Source organism: Coregonus lavaretus (genome assembly GCF_964263955.1).
Source record: "Coregonus lavaretus genome assembly, chromosome: 11".
In the NCBI taxonomy this organism is placed as follows: Eukaryota; Metazoa; Chordata; class Actinopteri; order Salmoniformes; family Salmonidae; genus Coregonus; species Coregonus lavaretus.
Genome location: NC_139998.1, coordinates 2,492,078 through 2,512,008, shown reverse-complemented (window position 1 = coordinate 2,512,008; position 19,931 = coordinate 2,492,078). Strand labels below are relative to the sequence as shown.

The 19,931-nt window shown below is 42.0% G+C and overlaps 1 protein-coding gene across 1 annotated transcript in view; it reads left to right on the top strand.

Moving 5' to 3' along the window:
* Positions 1-19,931, top strand: part of LOC311137164 (PHD finger protein 21A-like) — a gene marked incomplete at its 5' end in the record, with an annotated part of 45,483 nt that overhangs the window by 10,135 nt on the left and 15,417 nt on the right. The window contains 6 exons of the mRNA XM_084171515.1: positions 7,218-7,283; positions 10,769-10,954; positions 11,524-11,781; positions 12,173-12,265; positions 18,448-18,729; positions 18,937-19,035. Of these exons, the coding sequence (XP_084027641.1) occupies positions 7,218-7,283; positions 10,769-10,954; positions 11,524-11,781; positions 12,173-12,265; positions 18,448-18,729; positions 18,937-19,035 (984 nt within the window). The remainder of the gene's footprint in view (positions 1-7,217; positions 7,284-10,768; positions 10,955-11,523; positions 11,782-12,172; positions 12,266-18,447; positions 18,730-18,936; positions 19,036-19,931) is intronic.

Here is a 19,931-nt window from a genome sequence, read left to right as displayed (position 1 = left end):
TCCTTCATTCTCTTCCGGAAGTTTACTTGAAAGATGAGTGAACCATTCCTTCACCTCATTTATAACATCTTTGGTCTGACAGTACTTGAAAACGTGAATAAAACTGTAAATACATTATGCTCCATACATACATACAGTGGGGCAAAAATGTATTTAGTCAGCCACCAATTGTGCAAGTTCTCCCACTTAAAAAGATGAGAGAGGCCTGTAATTTTCATCATAGGTACACGTCAACTATGACAGACAAAATGAGAAAAAAAATCCAGAAAATCACATTGTAGGATTTTTAATGAATTTATTTGCAAATTATGGTGGAAAATAAGTATTTGGTCACCTACGAACAAGCAAGATTTCTGGCTCTCACAGACCTGTAACTTCTTCTTTTAGAGGCTCCTCTGTCCTCCACTCGTTACCTGTATTAATGGCACCTGTTTGAACTTGTTATCAGTATAAAAGACACCTGTCCACAACCTCAAACAGTCACACTCCAAACTCCACTATGGCCAAGACCGAAGAGCTGTCAAAGGACACCAGAAACAAAATTGTAGACCTGCACCAGGCTGGGAAGACTGAATCTGCAATAGGTAAGCAGCTTGGTTTGAAGAAATCAACTGTGGGAGCAATTATTAGGAAATGGAAGACATACAAGACCACTGATAATCTCCCTCGATCTGGGGCTCCACGCAAGATCTCACCCCGTGGGGTCAAAATGATCACAAGAACGGTGAGCAAAAATCCCAGAACCACACAGGGGGACCTAGTGAATGACCTGCAGAGAGCTGGGACCAAAGTAACAAAGCCTACCATCAGTAACACACTACGCCGCCAGGGACTCAAATTCTGCAGTTCCAGACGTGTCCCCCTGCTTAAGCCAGTACATGTCCAGGCCCGTCTGAAGTTTGCTAGAGTGCATTTGGATGATCCAGAAGAGGATTGGGAGAATGTCATATGGTCAGATGAAACCAAAATATAACTTTTTGGTAAAAACTCAACTCGTCGTGTTTGGAGGACAAAGAATGCTGAGTTGCATCCAAAGAACACCATACCTACTGTGAAGCATGGGGGTGGAAACATCATGCTTTGGGGCTGTTTTTCTGCAAAGGGACCAGGACGACTGATCCGTGTAAAGGAAAGAATGAATGGGGCCATGTATCGTGAGATTTTGAGTGAAAACCTCCTTCCATCAGCAAGGGCATTGAAGATGAAACGTGGCTGGGTCTTTCAGCATGACAATGATCACAAACACACCACCCGGGCAACGAAGGAGTGGCTTCGTAAGAAGCATTTCAAGGTCCTGGAGTGGCCTAGCCAGTCTCCAGATCTCAACCCCATAGAAAATCTTTGGAGGGAGTTGAAAGTCCGTGTTGCCCAGCGACAGCCCCAAAACATCACTGCTCTAGAGGAGATCTGCATGGAGGAATGGGCCAAAATACCAGCAACAGTGTGTGAAAACCTTGTGAAGACTTACAGAAAACGTTTGACCGGTGTCATTGCCAACAAAGGGTATATAACAAAGTATTGAGAAACTTTTGTTATTGACCAAATACTTATTTTCCACCATAATTTGCAAATACATTCATTAAAAATCCTACAATGTGATTTTCTGGATTTTTTTTTCTCAATTTGTCTGTCATAGTTGACGTGTACCTATGATGAAAATTACAGGCCTCTCTCATCTTTTTAAGTGGGAGAACTTGCACAATTGGTGGCTGACTAAATACTTTTTTTCCCCACTGTACATACATACTTTATGCTACAGTAGAAACGACTATACGATATACAGAAAATAAGGCACTTTGATAGGATTGCACACATGTCCAAAGTTATTATTTGTAAGGAAAACAACAATGCAAGCGCCAGCCAGTAAATGTGCGTGCAAGACTGCGCAAATATCTGCATACTTTTTTTTTTTTAGGGGTAGATCAGCTTTAATATTGCAGATAGATTGTAACGTCCATCAATGTAATTGTCTGCATCACATCCAATCCCCCATATGTTTTTTTTCTTGCAAATATATATACACTACCATTCAAAAGTTTGGGGTCACTTGAAATGTCCTTGTTTTCGAAAGAAAATCAATTTTTTTGTCCATTAAAATAACATCAAAAATACAATGTAGACATTGTTAATGTTGTAAATGGCAATTGTAGCTGCAAATGGCTGATGTTTAATGGAATATCTACGTAGGCGTACAGAAGCCCATGATCAGCAACCATCAGTCCTGTGTTCCAATGGCACGTTGTGTTTGCTAATCCAAGTTTATCATTTTAAAAGGCTAATTGAGCATTAGAAAACCCTTTTGCAATTATGTTAGCAGAGCTGAAAACTGTTGTGCTGATTAAAGAAGCAATAAAACGGGCCTTCTTGAGACTTGTTGAGTATCTGGAGCATCAGCAATTGTGGGTTCGATTACAGGATCAAAATGGCCAGAAACAAATAACTTTCTTCTGAAACTCGTCAGTCTAGTCTTGATCTGAGAAATGAAGGCTATTCCATGTGAGAAATTGCCAAAAAACTGAAGATCTCGTACAACGCTGTGGACTACTCCCTTCACAGAACAGCGCAAACTGGCTCTAACCAGAATAGAAAGAGGAGTGGGAGGCCCCGGTGCACAACTGAGCAAGAGGACAAATACATTAGAGTGTCTAGTTTGAGAAACAGGCGCCTCACAGGTCCTCAACTGGCAGCTTCATTAAATAGTACCTGCAAAACACCAGTCTCAACGTCAAAGGTGAAGAGGCGACTCCGGGATGCTGACCTAGGCAGAGTTGCAAAGAAAAAGCCATATCTCAGACTGGCCAATAAAAATAAAATATTAATATGGGCAAAAGAACACAGACACTGGACAGAGGAAGTGTTATGGACAGACAAATCGAAGTTTGAGGTGTTCGGATCACAAAGACGAACATTTGTGAGACGCAGACCAAGTGAAAAGCTGCTGGAGGAGTGCTTGATGCCATCTGTCAAGCATGTTGGAGGCAATGTGGCATGTTGGAGGCAATGTGATGGTCTGGGGGTGCTTTGGTGGTGGTATAGTGGGAGATTTGTACAGGGTAAAAGGGATCTTGAAGAAGGAAGGCTATCACTCCATTTTGCACGCCATGCCATACCCTGTGGACAGCGCTTGATTGGAGCCAATTTCCTCCTACAATTGGACAATGACCCAAAGCACAGCTTCAAACTACGCAATAACTATTTAGGGAAGAAGCAGTGAGCTGGTATTCTGTCTATAATGGAGTGGCCAGCACAGTCACCGGATCTCAACCTTACTGAGCTGTTGTGGGAGCATCTTGACTGTATGGTACGTAAGAAGTGTCCATCAAGCCAATCCAACTTGTGGGAGGTGCTTCAGGAAGCATAAGGTGAAATCTCTTCAGAATACCTCAACAAATTGACAACTAGAATGCCAAAGGTCTGCAAGGCTATAATTGCTGCAAATGGAGGATTCTTTGACGAAATCAAAGTTTGAAGGACACAATTATATATTTCAATTAAAAATCATTATTTCTAACCTTGTCAATGACTACATTTCCTATTAATTATGCTATATTTCCTATTCAAACTCATTTCATGTGTGTTTTCATGGAAAACAAGGACATTTGTAAGTGACCCCAAACTTTTGTGTGTATATATACAGTTGAAGTCGGAAGTTTACATACACTTAGTCATTAAAACTTGTTTTTCAACCACTCCACAAATTTCTTGTTAACGAACTATCGTTTTGGCAAGTCGGTTAGGACATCTACTTTGTGCATGACACAAGTAATTTTTCCAACAATTGTTTACAGACAGATTATTTCACTTTATAATTCACTGTATCACAATTCCAGTGGGTCACAAGTTTACATACACTAAGTTGACTGTGCCTTTAAACAGCTTGGAAAATTCCAGAAAATTATGTCATGGCTTTAGAAGCTTCTGATAGGCTAATTGACATTATTTGAGTCAATTGGAGGTATGTATATATGTGTGTGTGTGTGTGTGTGTGTGTATATATATATATATATATATATGTGTGTGTGTGTGTATGTATGTATATATATATATATATATATATATATGTGTATATATATATATTTATATATATATAATATATATATATATATATATAAATATATATATATATATATATATATATATATATAAATATATATATATATATATGTGTGTATATATATATGTGTGTGTGTGTGTACAGTATCTCACAAAAGTGAGTACACCTCTCACATTTTTGTAAATATTTGAGTATATCTTTTCATGTGACAACACTGAAGAAATGACACTTTGCTACAATGTAAAGTAGAGTGTACAGCTTGTATAAAAAAGTAAATTTGCTGTCCCCTCAAAATAACACAACACACAGCCATTAATGTCTAAACCGCTGGCAACAAAAGTGAGTACACCCCTAAGTGAAAATGTCCAAATTGGCCCAAAGTGTCAATTTTGTGTGGCCACCATCATTTTCCAGCACTGCCTTAACCCTCTTGGGCATGTAGTTCACCAGAGCTTCGCAGGTTGCCACTGGAGTCCTCTTCCACTCCTTCTTGACGACATCACAGAGCTGGTGGATGTTAGAGACCTTGCACTCCTCCACCTTCCGTTTGAGGATGCCCCACAGATGCTCAATAATGTTTAGGTCTGGAGACATGCTTGGCCAGTCCATCACCTTTACCCTCAGCTTCTTTAGCAAGGCAGTGGTCGTCTTGGAGGTGTGTTTGGGGTCGTTATCATGTTGGAATACTGCCCTGCGGCCCAGTCTCCGAAGGGAGGGGATCATGCTCTGCTTCAGTATGTCACAGTACATGTTGGCATTCATGGTTCCCTCAATTAACTGTAGCTCCCCAGTGCCGGCAGCACTCGTGCAGACCATGACACTCCCACCACCATGCTTGACTGTAGGCAAGACACAATTGTCTTTTTACTCCTCACCTGGTTGCCGCCACACACGCTTGACACCATCTGAACCAAATAAGTTTATCTTGGTCTCATCAGACCACAGGACATCCATGTCCTTAGTCTGCTTGTCTTCAGCAAACTGTTTGCGGGCTTTCTTGTGCATCATCTTTAGAAGAGGCTTCCTTCTGGGACGACAGCCATGCAGACCAATTTGATGCAGTGTGCGGCGTATGGTCTGAGCACTGACAGGCTGACCCCCCACCCCTTCAACCTCTGCAGCAATGCTGGCAGCACTCGTACGTCTATTTCCCAAAGACAACCTCTGGATATGACGCTGAGCACGTGCACTCAACCTCTTTGGTCGACCATGGCGAGGCCTGTTCTGAGTGGAACCTCTCCTGTTAAACCGCTGTATGATCTTGGCCACCGTGCTGCAGCTCAGTTTCAGGGTCTTGGCAATCTTCTTATAGCCCAGGCCATCTTTATGTAGAACAACAATTCTTTTTTTCAGATCCTCAGAGTTCTTTGCCATGAGGTGCTATGTTGAACTTCCAGTGACCAGTATAAGGGAGAGTATATACACTCACATATATACACACATATATATGTGTATATATATATGTATGTGTGTGTGTATATATATATATATATATATATATATATATATATATATATATATATATATATATATATATATATATATATAGTGGGGGAAAAAAGTATTTAGTCAGCCACCAATTGTGCAAGTTCTCCCACTTAAAAAGATGAGAGGCCTGTAATTTTCATCATAGGTACACGTCAACTATGACAGACAAAATGAGAAAAGAAAATCCAGAAAATCACATTGTAGGATTTTTGATGAATTTATTTGCAAATTATGGTGCAAAATAAGTATTTGGTCAATAACAAAAGTTTCTCAATACTTTGTTATATACCCTTTGTTGGCAATGACACAGGTCAAACGTTTTCTGTAAGTCTTCACAAGGTTTTCACACACTGTTGCTGGTATTTTGGCCCATTCCTCCATGCAGATCTCCTCTAGAGCAGTGATGTTTTGGGGCTGTCGCTGGGCAACACGGACTTTCAACTCCCTCCAAAGATTTTCTATGGGGTTGAGATCTGGAGACTGGCTAGGCCACTCCAGGACCTTGAAATGCTTCTTACGAAGCCACTCCTTCGTTGCCCGGGCGGTGTGTTTGGGATCATTGTCATGCTGAAAGACCCAGCCACGTTTCATCTTCAATGCCCTTGCTGATGGAAGGAGGTTTTCACTCAAAATCTCACGATACATGGCCCCATTCATTCTTTCCTTTACACGGCCATGGTGGAGAGTTTGGAATCTGATTGATTGATTGCTTCTGTGGACAGGTGTCTTTTATACAGGTAACAAGCTGAGATTAGAAGCACTCCCTTTAAGAGTGTGCTCCTAATCTCAGCTCGTTACCTGTATAAAAGACACCTGGGAGCCAGAAATCTTTCTGGTTGAGAGGGGGTCAAATACTTATTTACCTCATTAAAATGCAAATCAATTTATAACATTTTTGACATGCGTTTTTCTGGATTTTTTTGTTGTTATTCTGTCTCTCACTGTTCAAATAAACCTACCATTAAAATTATAGACTGATCATTTCTTTGTCAGTGGGCAAACGTACAAAATCAGCACGGGATCAAATACTTTTTTCCCTCACTGTATATATACTTAACACATTTTTGGTTACTACATGATTCCATATGTTATTTCATAGTTTTGATGTCTTCACTATTATTCTACATTGTAAAAAATAGTACAAATAAATAAAAACCCTTGAATGAGTAGGTGTTATATAGTAGTGTATATATTTACACACACACACACAGTATTTATACTCCGGGACTCCGACAATGCTCGTCCTAAATTATATTTCTTAATTCCATTATTGTACTTTTAGATTTGTTTGTATTGTTGTGAATTGTTACATATTACTACACTGTTGGAGCTAGGAAGACAAGCATTTCGCTACACCCGCAATAGCATCTGCTAAACACGTGTAGGCGACCAATAAAATTTGATTCTAAATGTTTCCACAAAATTTTAAGAGACTCAAGCTCCAAATGGCGTTTTGACACCTGGATAGTTTGATAAAATAATTTTTCTTACTGATTCAGTTCATTTGGAGATGTATGTGAATGTGAAACATCAGGATGGGAGACAAAGATATTCCAATTTGAAATAAAGTTGTTTTGGTTAAATTAACCAAACTGCTTTTTCAAGTGAACCTGGATGTAAATTATTGGAACTTGGTATGAAATTGCCCTAAAAAGAGCTGTGCCTTCCTTTGCAGAATGCTGATCTGAAGAAGCAGCTCCACGAACTTCAGGCAAAGATCACAGCGCTTAGCGAGAAGCAGGTATTTCAGGACACTATGCTGACACAACACAAGGCTATCCCAGGTTGCTCTATATGAGAGCAAACACACCAATACTTATGTGCATTTGAAACACAGGATGTTTACAAATAAAATGTGTAACTTGTTGGTCATTTTAGACAGACTCATTTGTTTCTTTAAACATTATATTCGAAGATACACACAAATGAATCATGTATGTTTAAATGTTAACAGTTTCTTGTGAGGCTTTTTAAATTTGAATGAGTAATTTGTCACTCCCTCTGTGCAGAGCCGTGTACATGTGCAAGTGAACACGGAATAGACACACACACATACTGTTTACACGTCTAATGTCTTTTGATGGATGCTTTGAGGCAGAATTGAAAGCACATTATTATTATTTTTTATGTGCATTCTCTTCCCAACGTGCTCTCTCTGTCAGCATTATTCTGCCCACTGTGAGACTCACCCAGTGTGACTTCGACAACGACTTGTTTTCCTGCTGCTTTCTCTAGCCTGTCAAGGGAGCTGACTAATCAATGTGGTTTGTGACACACCGACTGTGATCATGTTCTCTGGAACAAATCAAAGAACCTGGGATATATTCCAAGATATTGAGTGGTGGCTCTTTTGGTTAAAGGGATACTTCGGGATCTACTTCCCCAGAGTCAGATTAACTTGTGGATACCAGTTTTATGTCTCTGTGTCCAGTATGAAGGAAGTTAAGAGGTAGTTGCACTAACTGGTGTTAGCGCAATGGCTGGAAGTCTATCAGATACCCATACACTTCCAGCCATTATGCTAACGCTAGTTAGCATTGGCTTGCAGAATTACCGCTAACGTCCTTCCTATTGGACACAGACATAAAAATGATATCCACGAGTTCTTCTGACTCTGGGGAAGTAGATAAAGGATCTAATTGCCAAAATCACAAAGTATCCCTTTAAAGATGTGTTTAGTGTAGGGCTGTACCTGAAAAAAAAGAAGGTATATTGGTCGACCGAAATCGAAGGTGTATTTTTCCGTATATAGCCACACCCTATGTGTTTTAATAAAATCAACTATATGCATTGTGCTTGTTTGATGCTTTAAGCACACTGTTTGATGAAATAAGACACAAATGATTCAAGAAGGAGCCAGAGATCAAGATAACCAGAATAAAAAAAATCCTAACCTGACCCGGCCATCCTCCTGCTCCTGCTGGCTTTCTGCCGTTACACTCCTGAAGTTGCCGGTAATAAGCTACACGAGTAGTCGGCAACCTTTTCTCATGTGGAATGCCAATTTATCTTACCATTTCTACCGATCTGCGTGCCAGTTATGGTTTTTATATGCACATTTTCATGGAACAGTTTAATTTATAATGACGTCTTCGTATCTCAAAATCATTGTCATGTGGTTAATCAAAATTCTATCAAAATCTAAATGAAAATGATTCAAACCTAAAAACTCACTTCAATTGCCATTGCCATCTATGTAAAAATATCTTACATGAAGCCAACAAATAAAAACATTGCAGCCTGCAGGCAGAAAATATCCTGATAAAAATAAATATCCTAGAAATCACATTGGCTACGCATGGCCTGTCTGCAACGAACTTGAAATATTGTATCAACTTGTGTCTGGCCAGAAGCTGGAGCTAGCAAACTTGCAACATTGTGTAAAACATTCTGGGCCCTCAATTCACTGTGCCAGTGAGCTCAGGACAGACACAGCTGTAGGCTATTTGTGCAAGGGATGAGGTCATCAGGTATTTTATGATGTTTCCACTGGATAAGAGCATTACATTTTTCCCTTTCACGCTGAGTGGTTATCAAAAGGGAGTGAGCTGGAAATATTTTTCAAATACATTGAGGAACTATTGTCATTGTCAATGCATGTAAAAACAGACTTTGTTTGCTTGCTGTTTGAGGTGAAGAAAACGTTACTTTGAGAAGCTCCACAGTGGTGGTGCGTTAAGCCAATCAGAAATACTATCAGATCCCCAAATGGGCACATTTACAGTGCCTTCGGAAAGTATTCAAACCCCTTGACTTTTTCCACATTTTGTTACGTTACAGCCTTATTCTAAAATGGATTAAATAAAATCCTCAGCAATCTACACACAATACCCCATAATGACGAAGCTAAAACAGGTTTTCAGAATTTTTTGCAAATGTATTACAAATAAAAAAACAGAAGTACCTTATTTACATAAGTATTCAGACCCTTTCCTATGAGACTCGAAATTGAGCTCCGGTGTATCCTGTTTCCATTGATCATCCTTCAGATATTTCTACAGCTTGATTGGAGTCCACCTGTGGTAAATTCAATTGATTGGACATGATTTGGAAAGGCACACAGGTCCCACAGTTGACAGTGTATGTCAGAGAAAAAACCAAGCCATGAGGTTGAAGGAATTGTCCGTAGAGATCCGAGGTTGTGTCGAGGCACAGATATGGGGAAGGGAACCAAAACATTTCTGCAGCATTGAAGGTCCCCAAGAACACAGTGGCCTCCATCATTCTGAAATGGAAGAAGTTTGGAACCACCAAAACTCTTCCTAGAGCTGGCCGCCCGGCCAAACAGAGCAATCAGGGGAGAAGGGCCTAAGTCAGGGAGGTGACCAAGAACCAGATGGTCACTCTGACAGAGCTGTAGAGTTCCTCTGTGGAGATGAGAGAACCTTCCAGAAGGACAACCATCTCTGCAGCACTCCACCAAACAGGCCTTTATGGTAGAGTGGCAAGACTGAAGCCACTCCTCAGTAAAAGGCACATGACAGCCTGCTTGGAGATTGCCAAAAGGCCAGACCATGAAAAAACAAGATTCTCTGGTCTGATGAAACCAAGATTGAACTCTTTTGGCCTGAATGCCAAGTGTACTTATTTCATACTTGCCTGTTCCTCTGCTCCACAGTCTCTACCCCTCCTCAGAGCAGGTCTAATTCCCTGTCGGGAAGATCATTTCGTGTCAGTGTAGTAGCGGAATTAGCTATTGAAATGACTTGGCATTGCTGCGGATGCTAATTTGGTATTTTGCTGTTGTGAAAACTGCAGTTGTTGTCAAAGCGAAAGGTCAGAGCCCCCGGCCTCGAATTTAAGTCACAAAAGTCGGTTTGATCTTAAAGCCAAGGAACCATCGTCAAATTTCGGTGTTCTCAACATGAATTAATCGACTGTTTCAACGTGGAACAAGGAAAGTGATTGATTTGACGTCCAATTGTTAGCAAATGTTAATATAAGAGACTTTTGTGTAGTTACCATAATACGTTGTGAATCACTGGTGGGGTCATGGCTAAAAAAGGCTACAGAACATTTTAAAGGGAACAGTGACACTAAACTCAATTGGAGTTTTATTTGATGTGCTTTCCTTCATCTAGTTCCACCTCCCTTCATCCCCTCTTCTCTCCCCATCCTCTACACCCCTCCCTCTCTTGCCCTCTTCTCATTCCCCATGCTCTTCACTGCTCCTTTCCCCTCTTTGACTCCCCCTCTTTCTCTCCCCCTCTTCCTTCTGTCCTCCAGAAAAAGGTGGTGGAGCAGCTGAGGAAGGACCTGCTGGTGAAACAGGAGCCAGAGGTGACGGTGCATGTGCCGGCTGCAGACAAACACGTCCTCCAGATCCCCTCCTCCGCCACTCTGCAGGCCCTGCAGCAGACCACACACACCCAGGCCCTGCAGCAGACCACACACACCCAGGCCCTGCAGCAGGTAGCCACACAAGTCCACAGACACTGTCGACCTTAGCTCAACTCAGCTGCTTGTTATGTTGCACAAAGGCTTGTTGTGTCATAACTTTGCAGTAGCCTACAAAAAGTTTACAAAATACCTGAAACTTTCCTAGGTTTTTCAGAAATCCCATTTGGATGATTCCCAGTTGGATAACTTATTCTCTCCTGCTTATTCCCTGCTGATTCAAGGAATCCTCCAACCGGGATTTCAGGAAAACCTGGGCAGTTTGGGAAAGTTTCTGGAATTTTGCAACCCTAGCCTGCCCTGACAAGCCCCAAACCTGTCAGTGTTCACAATCTTATACTACTATAATGATAGAGAGTGAAGAATCGCGCTAAGAAAAGGGAAGACTCCCTCCATCCTCCGGGGAATGGTTTAATAAAGGTAGCCCTAGTAGTGAGTCACTATGCTTCACATTAGTTCATATTTGTTGGATCTAGCATTATTATACTCCCTTTTTCGACCCCATCTCATTTCTCTCCTATGTCTCTCTGCATTCTGATTTATCAACTATTTAGTTATTTTTTATTTCCTCCTCTCGCTGTCAGAAGACGCTGGCAGTCACCCCAGTCATCACCACTAAGACTCTACCTTTAGTGCTGAAAGCTGCCACTCCCACAATGCCTGCCTCTATCGTGGCGCAGCGCGACGCCACAGTCACTGCCATCAGCCACACCTCCAAGCCCGGCGTCATCAACTCCGACAACTCCAACTCCCAGAACACACCTGTCAACTTCCAGGTGGCCAGCAAGTTGACCAATCAGGGTTCAGAGTCCGTGCGACTGGTGTCAAAGAATCCAGTTGTGGTAAGGGGCATTCACTTCCTGGACATTGTACAGTACTATCATTGTCATCCTTTGTAGTTCAACTCTTTCAAACTCTTTCTCTTGTAACTGGTGGCAGTTTGGGGTCTTTCAAATTAAGCAGTAAATATTCAACCAGTTTCTTTCTGTTTTACAAAGTCTCTTTAGAGTAAAGTGGGTTGAACATGTTTTCTGTGTAGATGTGTATGGAAATATGCATGGTCAATTGAGAATGCCTCTTAATGAGGAGGTGCTTTGAGGCAGTGGTGGCACAAAATCATCTTTCTCTCTGTAAAACTACCTGCGGAATTGAAATATTTTTTCAGCTCTAACTGTTGTCTACAGCTCCAGTAGAGAGAATACACTATTTGCTGTGGTTTTGTCTCCGGTGCAGGCCACCACTACCCCCACCTCAACACAGCCAATCAAAGTTCCACAGTTTGTCCTTCCTCCTAGAATGACGCCTAGACCCACATTTCATCCACAGGTGCGTGTGTCCCAGTAAGACCTGCCCCCTAACCCCCACCAATCCAATCCAATCCAATGTGTGAGTGGACACGAGGCATTTCACTCAATAGTCACTAGAGGGCGACAGTGTACACAAGGACACGAACCCAGTGCAGTCACAGTCTTTGCTCCATGGCTCCAAGCTATTGTTTGCATTGTGCTGCTTTGTGCATACCCTTTCCTCTAGTCTTCTTCTGTTTTCAGAATGATGTGTGCTCATGTTGTTGCTTTTGTCTGTGTTAATACCTTCCTTTGCAGCTGTTGTGTCTTTATGGTGAAAACTCTTGTTGTCCAGGAGCTTCTGAATGTTTTGTTTTGGCTGTCAGTGTGATAACCTGTTTTTAACCCTGGGTATGAACGTGTGATTTAATGCCCTGCTATTGAGGTGTGTAATGCCACTGGGAGCTCAGGGTCCCTCAACACTGGGCTCATTCTTACAGTTATACTATAGGCATTGCAGTCCACAGTAAGTCCATCCAACCAGGGGGTTGAACAAAAACATGAGGCGGGCTATGGTGTATTGAGGAAAGAACAAGGAGGCTCTACTCAAACAAGCCATGTCGACTCATGCAAAACATTTCTGCTTGTATGTTGTTGTTTTTTCTCACAACAACAAAAGGACATGACAAATACAGAGTAATATACAAATAATATAAAACCAAACAACGATAACAGACACACCAAAAATAAGAATAATAACAGCAGTGCCCTTTACCACATTATAAACTGACTTCAGATACATTAATTTCACCTTTTAAGGTCCATTTGACCAAGCAATGAAGGGGCCCCAAGTATATTCAAAGTGGTCTAGTTTACCCAGAAGCGAGTAAGAAACGCTCTCATAGCTATCCAGCTGTGCCATGGTACTGGCTCATTCATCAAAGGGAGGGGGATAATTTTCCTTTCAGTGCCTTAAGCGTAAATGCTTAGCTGTTGTGATGGCCAGGATAAGCCATCTCTTTTCAAAGGAAGTGAAAATATAGTCCTCAAGTTCAGTTGTTGAGCCCAACATACAGTGCTGTGAAAAAGAATTTGCCCCCTTTCTAATTTTCTCTACTTTTGCATATTTGTGATACTGAATGTTATCAGATCTTCAACCAAAACCTAATATTAGATAAAGGGAACATAAGTGAACAAATAACACAACAATTGCATATTTATTTCATAAACAAAGTTATGCAACACCCAATTCCCCTGTGTGAAAAAGTAATTGCCCCCTTACACTCAATAACTGGTTGTGCCACCTTTAGCTGCAATGACTCCAACCAAATGCTTCCTGTAGTTGTTGATCAGTCTCTCACGTCGCTGTGGAGGAATTTTGGCCCACTCTTCCATGCAGAACTGCTTTAACTCAGTGACGTGTGGGTTTTCAAGCATGAACTGCTCGATGTTTTTACTGTGGAATGCAGAGTTTGGTTTTCGCCAGACAAAATGGGACCCATCTCGTCCAAAACGTTGACTCAAGTTTGCCAAAAAGCACCTGGATGATCATCAAGACTCTTGGAAGAATGTTCTATGGACAGATGATTCAAAAGTATAACTTTTTGGACGACATGGTTCCAGTAATGCCTGGCGAAAACCAAACACTGCATTCCACAGTAAGAACATCATGCCAAAGGTCAAGCATGGTGGTGGTGGTGGTGTGATGGTTTGGGGATGCTTTGCTGCCTCAGGACCTTGACGACTTGCCTTAATAGAAGGAACCATGAATTCTGCTCTGTATCAGAGAATTCTACAGGAGAATGTCAGACCATCCGTCTGTGAGCTGAAGCTGAAGTGCAGCTGGGTCATGCAGCAAGACAATGATCCAAAACACACAATCAAGTCTACATGAAAATTGCTAAAAAGCAACAAATTGGAAGTTTTGGAATGGCCTAGTCAAAGTCCAGACCTAATCCCAATTGAGATGTTGTGGCAGGACTTGAAACAAGCAGTTCATGCTTGAAAACCCACACGTCACTGAGTTAAAGCAGTTCTGCATGGAAGAGTGGGCCAAAATTCCTCCACAGCGACGTGAGAGACTGATCAACAACTACAGGAAGCATTTGGTTGGAGTCATTGCAGCTAAAGGTGGCACAACCAGTTATTGAGTGTAAGGGGGCAATTACTTTTTCACACAGGGGAATTGGGTGTTGCATAACTTTGTTTATGAAATAAATATGCAATTGTTGTGTTATTTGTTCACTTATGTTCCCTTTATCTAATATTAGGTTTTGGTTGAAGATCTGATAACATTCAGTATCACAAATATGCAAAAGTAGAGAAAATTAGAAAGGGGGCAAATACTTTTTCACAGCACTGTATACAGTTTGACAGTGATCGGGAACTGTGTCTTAATAACATCAAACACAACTTGTTGGATATTATTCCACCAATCTCTTAGCGCTGGACATGACCAGACTATATGTGTAATAGAGGCATTTTCACCTTTACATCTCCAACATCTGTCTTCTGGTATTAACTTAAACTTATATAACCTTTGTGGAGTCCAGTGCCGTCTATGTATTATTTTCAATTGAATACATTTATTTTCCATTTCTTTATACGTAGTATTCAAATTAGACACATGATATCCACTCTTCATGGGCTAGATCTAGAGCCAATGCTTTTGCCCAGTTGTACTTTAACCTTATTTAAAGGGTCAGACAATTGCTCCTGCAGCAGATGATACATTAATGGCTTGTTTAGTATTTCTTCAATCGGGCTAGCTATGGGACAGGTAAGGGGGCTTCCCAACCATATTGACAAAGAACTTCGTAGCTGGAGGTGTCTCCAAAGTGTATTCTGTGGCAGCTTATATTTCTCAGAAATTTGGGCAAAGCTTAACAATAGCTTAGAATGCTCATCAAATAGATTCAACAGATAATTGATTCCTACTTGTTGCCACTGTACCCAAAAATAGGTTTTACTTCCAATTAGGATACTCTTATTGTGCCACAGAGGGGCCTGAGGCGATTTTATAAAGGTCCCAGCGTCCAGCTCTATGTATCTTACCCCACAAGGTTCTGGTGTTTGTAACAGTGGGGTGATCCTTCAATTGTGGCCTTACTGTGCCAAAGATTCCAAGCCAGGGCGAGACTCCCCCACAGGCCTTAGACTCCATCTGGTACCAGCCTGGTTTAGCCCCTCCCTTCCAATATGGCAACCACATACTGATGTGTTTGACATTGATAGCCCACTCTCGTTTTTAAAAGTAAGGGTTTTTTATTCTCTCCAACAATATCCCTGTGGCTGGGTGTTATTAGAATACCAAGGTATTTGATACCCTAAGGGGACCATCTACATTTCCATTGGTTGAAGAGCGTGGATGGGCAGAAGCCAGATAAAGGAAGAGCCTCAGATTTATCTCAGTTAATATGATAACCAGATAATGTAAATTCCTCAACAGTTTGTAGTAAAGCAGGGACAGATATCTCAGGTTGAGACAAGAAAAGTAACATGTCACCTGCATAAAAGCATAAGCTTATGCTGAATGTTGCCCGCCATAACTCCATAAATAAGTGGGTGACCTCTGTTTCTTGGCCAGGGGTTCCAAAGCTAGCATAAATAGACTAGGGCTTAAAGGGCATCATTGTCTTGTACTTCTCTGTAACTGGAAAGGGTTGGATATGAGACCATTCGTTAAAACGCAGGCATAAGGAGTGTCAGAAAGTTTTTTATCCAATTCACAAAGTTCTCCCCAAAGCCAAATATTGTAAGAGATTCAAAAAGGTAGCCCCATTCCACACAATCAAAGGGTTTGGCAGCATCTAATGACAAAGCAGTTGTTGGAGTGCTTGAGTCCTGGACAGCACGCTGTATGTTGAGCAGCCTTCTAAGATTATCTGAGCTGTAACGGTGGGGGATAAAGCCATTCTGATCCAGGTTAATGATACTACCAATGACCTTAGATCATCTTTTTGAAAGCACCTTTTCTAAGGTCTTTTCATCATTATTAATAAGAGAAATAGGCTGATATCCACTCGGATCAAATGGATCTTTTCCCTTTTTTTGGATAAGATAGATGATTGCTGTGTGCATGGAAGAGGGTAAAGATCCAACTTTATATGTGTCATTATATACCTCTAGCAAAATTGGAGTAATAATTGCCTCAAACTTTTTATAAAAGTCAGAAGGGAGGCCATCTAACCCAGGAGACTTGTTAGAAGGCGTAATCTTGATAACCTGAGAGATCTCCTCAACCCTAAGTGGTGCATCTAAATCATATCTATCCTTATCTGAGAGTTGTGGTAAATTCAGGTCTGCAAAAAAGCTATCCAACTTTTGTTTGTCCAGTATACCCTGAGATTTGTAAAGAGTGTTGCCTCTGAACTCCTCATTTATCGGCTCCGAAGAGGTAGAAATTGCACCATTTTGCAACCGAATGCCAGCCATATGGTTCCTACAGTTTTGCTGCTGGGGGGGAATAAAGAATAGTCCCTCCTATCAGGGTTCATAAACCTCCAGTTATATTTTAAGCCTAGGTCCCTAGCTAGTAGTCTTATTGCAGCTGCTGATTTACTCTCCACCCTATTTCTAGGCCGAGACCTGTCAAAGGCCTGTTTAAAACCGCCTGCCGATAATATTGGATGTCACCCAGTTCTAAGAGTTTTTGAAAATAATTGTGCCTCTCTGCATTGGGTGCATATACAGTATATTGCGAAGAACAACAGAAGTTTCGATCAAGAGCCCGCAAACTATGACATAACGACCATATGAGTCAGTTATCACTTTAGTTTCAGTTAAGTTCTCACGGCCTTATGTATGTACCCGGGCTAGAGAAAGCCTTTCCCACCCAAGAGTATTTTAGTGTTTATGATTCCTTTTTATTCAAATGTATCTCCTGTACAAAAGCTATATCCACCTTTAGAAGACTTGAGATATGCTACCGTTTTTCTTTTTCTTGATTAACCCCTTTTAAGGTTCCAGCTATACAGTATAAAGAAAAACAAACCAAAGAAAAAACATTGAAATGGTATGTATATCTAACAGTAGAACTAAGTAGACTCCCAGCCAAACCTAATGAGCTGGGGAGAAACAACACATACCAAGACATAGATGGGATTTATTAACTTGAGTCACCAGAACTCGACCCACCGTCAACCCGACAGCAGTATACAACTGTAATACCCTTTTGGGACATAGTTCGCTTACATTTTTTTAAGGCTGTCAGTCACACGCTATGGCTAGAGTGCTTTGTCGCCGCTGACTGGCAAACCATAGCATTGCATTGATTTCACACTTAATCTTAAAATCAAGCCAATCAGAGAAAATAAGATTGGAAAAGTTCTAAACTGAAGGTCATTCAAAAAATACATAAGCCTACTGGTAAGAAACAGTTCAGTCAAATCCAGCCCTAGAGCTCAGTCTAATCATAGCAATGCAAAGTCTAAGGCACTTATCAGACAGACCTTGATAGTCCTCCATCCAATAGAATTCTGGATTCAACGGTCCTCCCTGGCAGATCTTCTCTGGATGAAGGCTGATGCTTCATCCAGAGTCAAACTTGTGATCTTGGCTCCGTTGAGTTTGATCTCCAGTGTAGCAGGAAAACGCAGAATGAACTCAATCCCCCGCGATTTTAGATCCGTTTTGACCTGTTTGAATGCCATCCTCCGGTCGTTAACTCGTTTAGAATTGTTTTCTACCATCTCGGGAACACCCAAGATTTGTTATCCAAATTATCAACATGGTCCTGGATTTCGTCTAGCTGACCTTTCGTTGAGACAGCGCCATTCTCCAACACGGGTGGTCAGCGAATAAATGGTCCCTTCTATTTCCTACATTGTGGTCTTGATTTCTGATGTGTCTTGTTCAATATTTTGGGTGGACAAACGAATTGATCTGATTTCGGAGGCAAGAAAGGTCAGAGTGGGCTCGCAAGTTGCAGTGGCTGGTGTAGCTGGCCTATCTGGCCTGTAGGCAGCCTCCATTTTCTTGCTAAGCTTGGACGGTTGTGTCTGCAGTGAATCCCAGTTAGACATTTGTTAATTTTGGTTGTAACAAAAATCTGCCTTTCACTTGTATAGTATGCCTCCATCTACAGTGATATCTCAGAGCACCACATTGGAATTACCTTTCCCTGGTCAGTCTCTTTTACACACATTTGTGAAGACCCCTAAGCTCCAATATGACACCTGATGAATGATTGGCTAACCTCTGACCCCTATCCTCCCGACTCAGGTCCGGGCGAAGCCCAACAACGTGCCCATCGCCCCAGCGCCCCCTCCGCCCATGATGGCGGCGCTCCAGCTGCTCCAGCGGGGCCCGGTGATGCTGACCACCAAGCTGAGCCCCTCCTTGCTGCCCTCCAGCGCCGGGCCCATCCACCAGGTGCGCATCGTCAATGGCCAGCCCTGCGCTGCCAAGAGCGGCCAGCCCACGGGCACATTGACGGGTATTGTCATCACGGCCCCGGCATCGGTGCAGACACTGCAGATCAGCGGCCTCGCCTCCGACACCAAGGTCAGCACCACGGTTTGGGTGGGAGGTTACGATACCATAATTGTATTGTCAATTGTCATGGAAATTAATTTTGTGAGGTCAGAGTATAGTTTGTGGATGGGAAAGTGACTTGTTCCCTTTTCAGAATGTAAGTCATTCTACACGTATAACTCTGTTACTTTAGTCATTCGTGTTTTAAGAGCTTTATTTTCCTCCCACTGTTTCCAGACTGTTAAAGCTCGGGGGGGATTGGGACAGAAGATGTTGGTGAGCAGGACCCCTCCTCTGTCTCCAGCACCCAGGCTAAAGCGAGAGGACAATCCTCAGGTACACTGGAGATGGAGCTTATGCTTCATTCCGAACTTCGGGTCTAACCTGCATAACAAATACGTACCTCTTTTTTAAATGTCAGCCTACTGATAGAACCTCAAAGTCCTTCACAGAAGATGTTCTGTAACGGGAGGCAGGCTTTGCCAAAGATGCAGTATAAACATATCAAGTAAATTATAGATACAGTATACACTACATGACAAAGTATATGGTCACCTGCTCGTCGAACATCTCATTCCAACAAAATCATGGGCATTAATATGGAGTTGGTCCCCACTTTGATGCTAAAACAACATCCACTCTTCTGGGAAGGCTTTCCACTAGATGTTGGAACATTGCTGCGGGGACTTGCTTCCATTCACCCACAAGAGCATTAATGAGGTTGGGCACTGATGTTGGGCGATTAGGCCTGGCTCGCAGTCGGTGTTCCAATTCATCCCAAAGGTGTTCGATGAGGTTGAGGTCAGGGCTCTGTGCAGGCCAGTCAAGTTCTTCCACACTGATCTCGACAAACCATTTCTGTATGGAGCTTTACACCACTCCAGCTAACACATTGCGCATGGTGATCTTAGGCTTGTGTGTGGCTGCTCGGCCATGGAAACCCATTTCATGAAGCCCTCGACGAACAGTTCTTGTGCTGACGTTGCTTCCAGTGGCAGTTTGGAACTCAGTAGTGAGTGTTGCAACCGTGGACAGACTATTTTTATGTGCTTCAGCACTCAGCGGTCCCATTCTGTGAGCTTGTGTGGCCTACCATTTCGTTGCTGAGCCATTGTTGCTCCTAGACTTTTCCACTTCACAATAATATCACTTACAGTTGACCGAGGCAGCTCTAGCAGGGCAGAAATTTGACAAACTGACTTGTTGGAAAGGTGTCATCCTATGACGGTGCC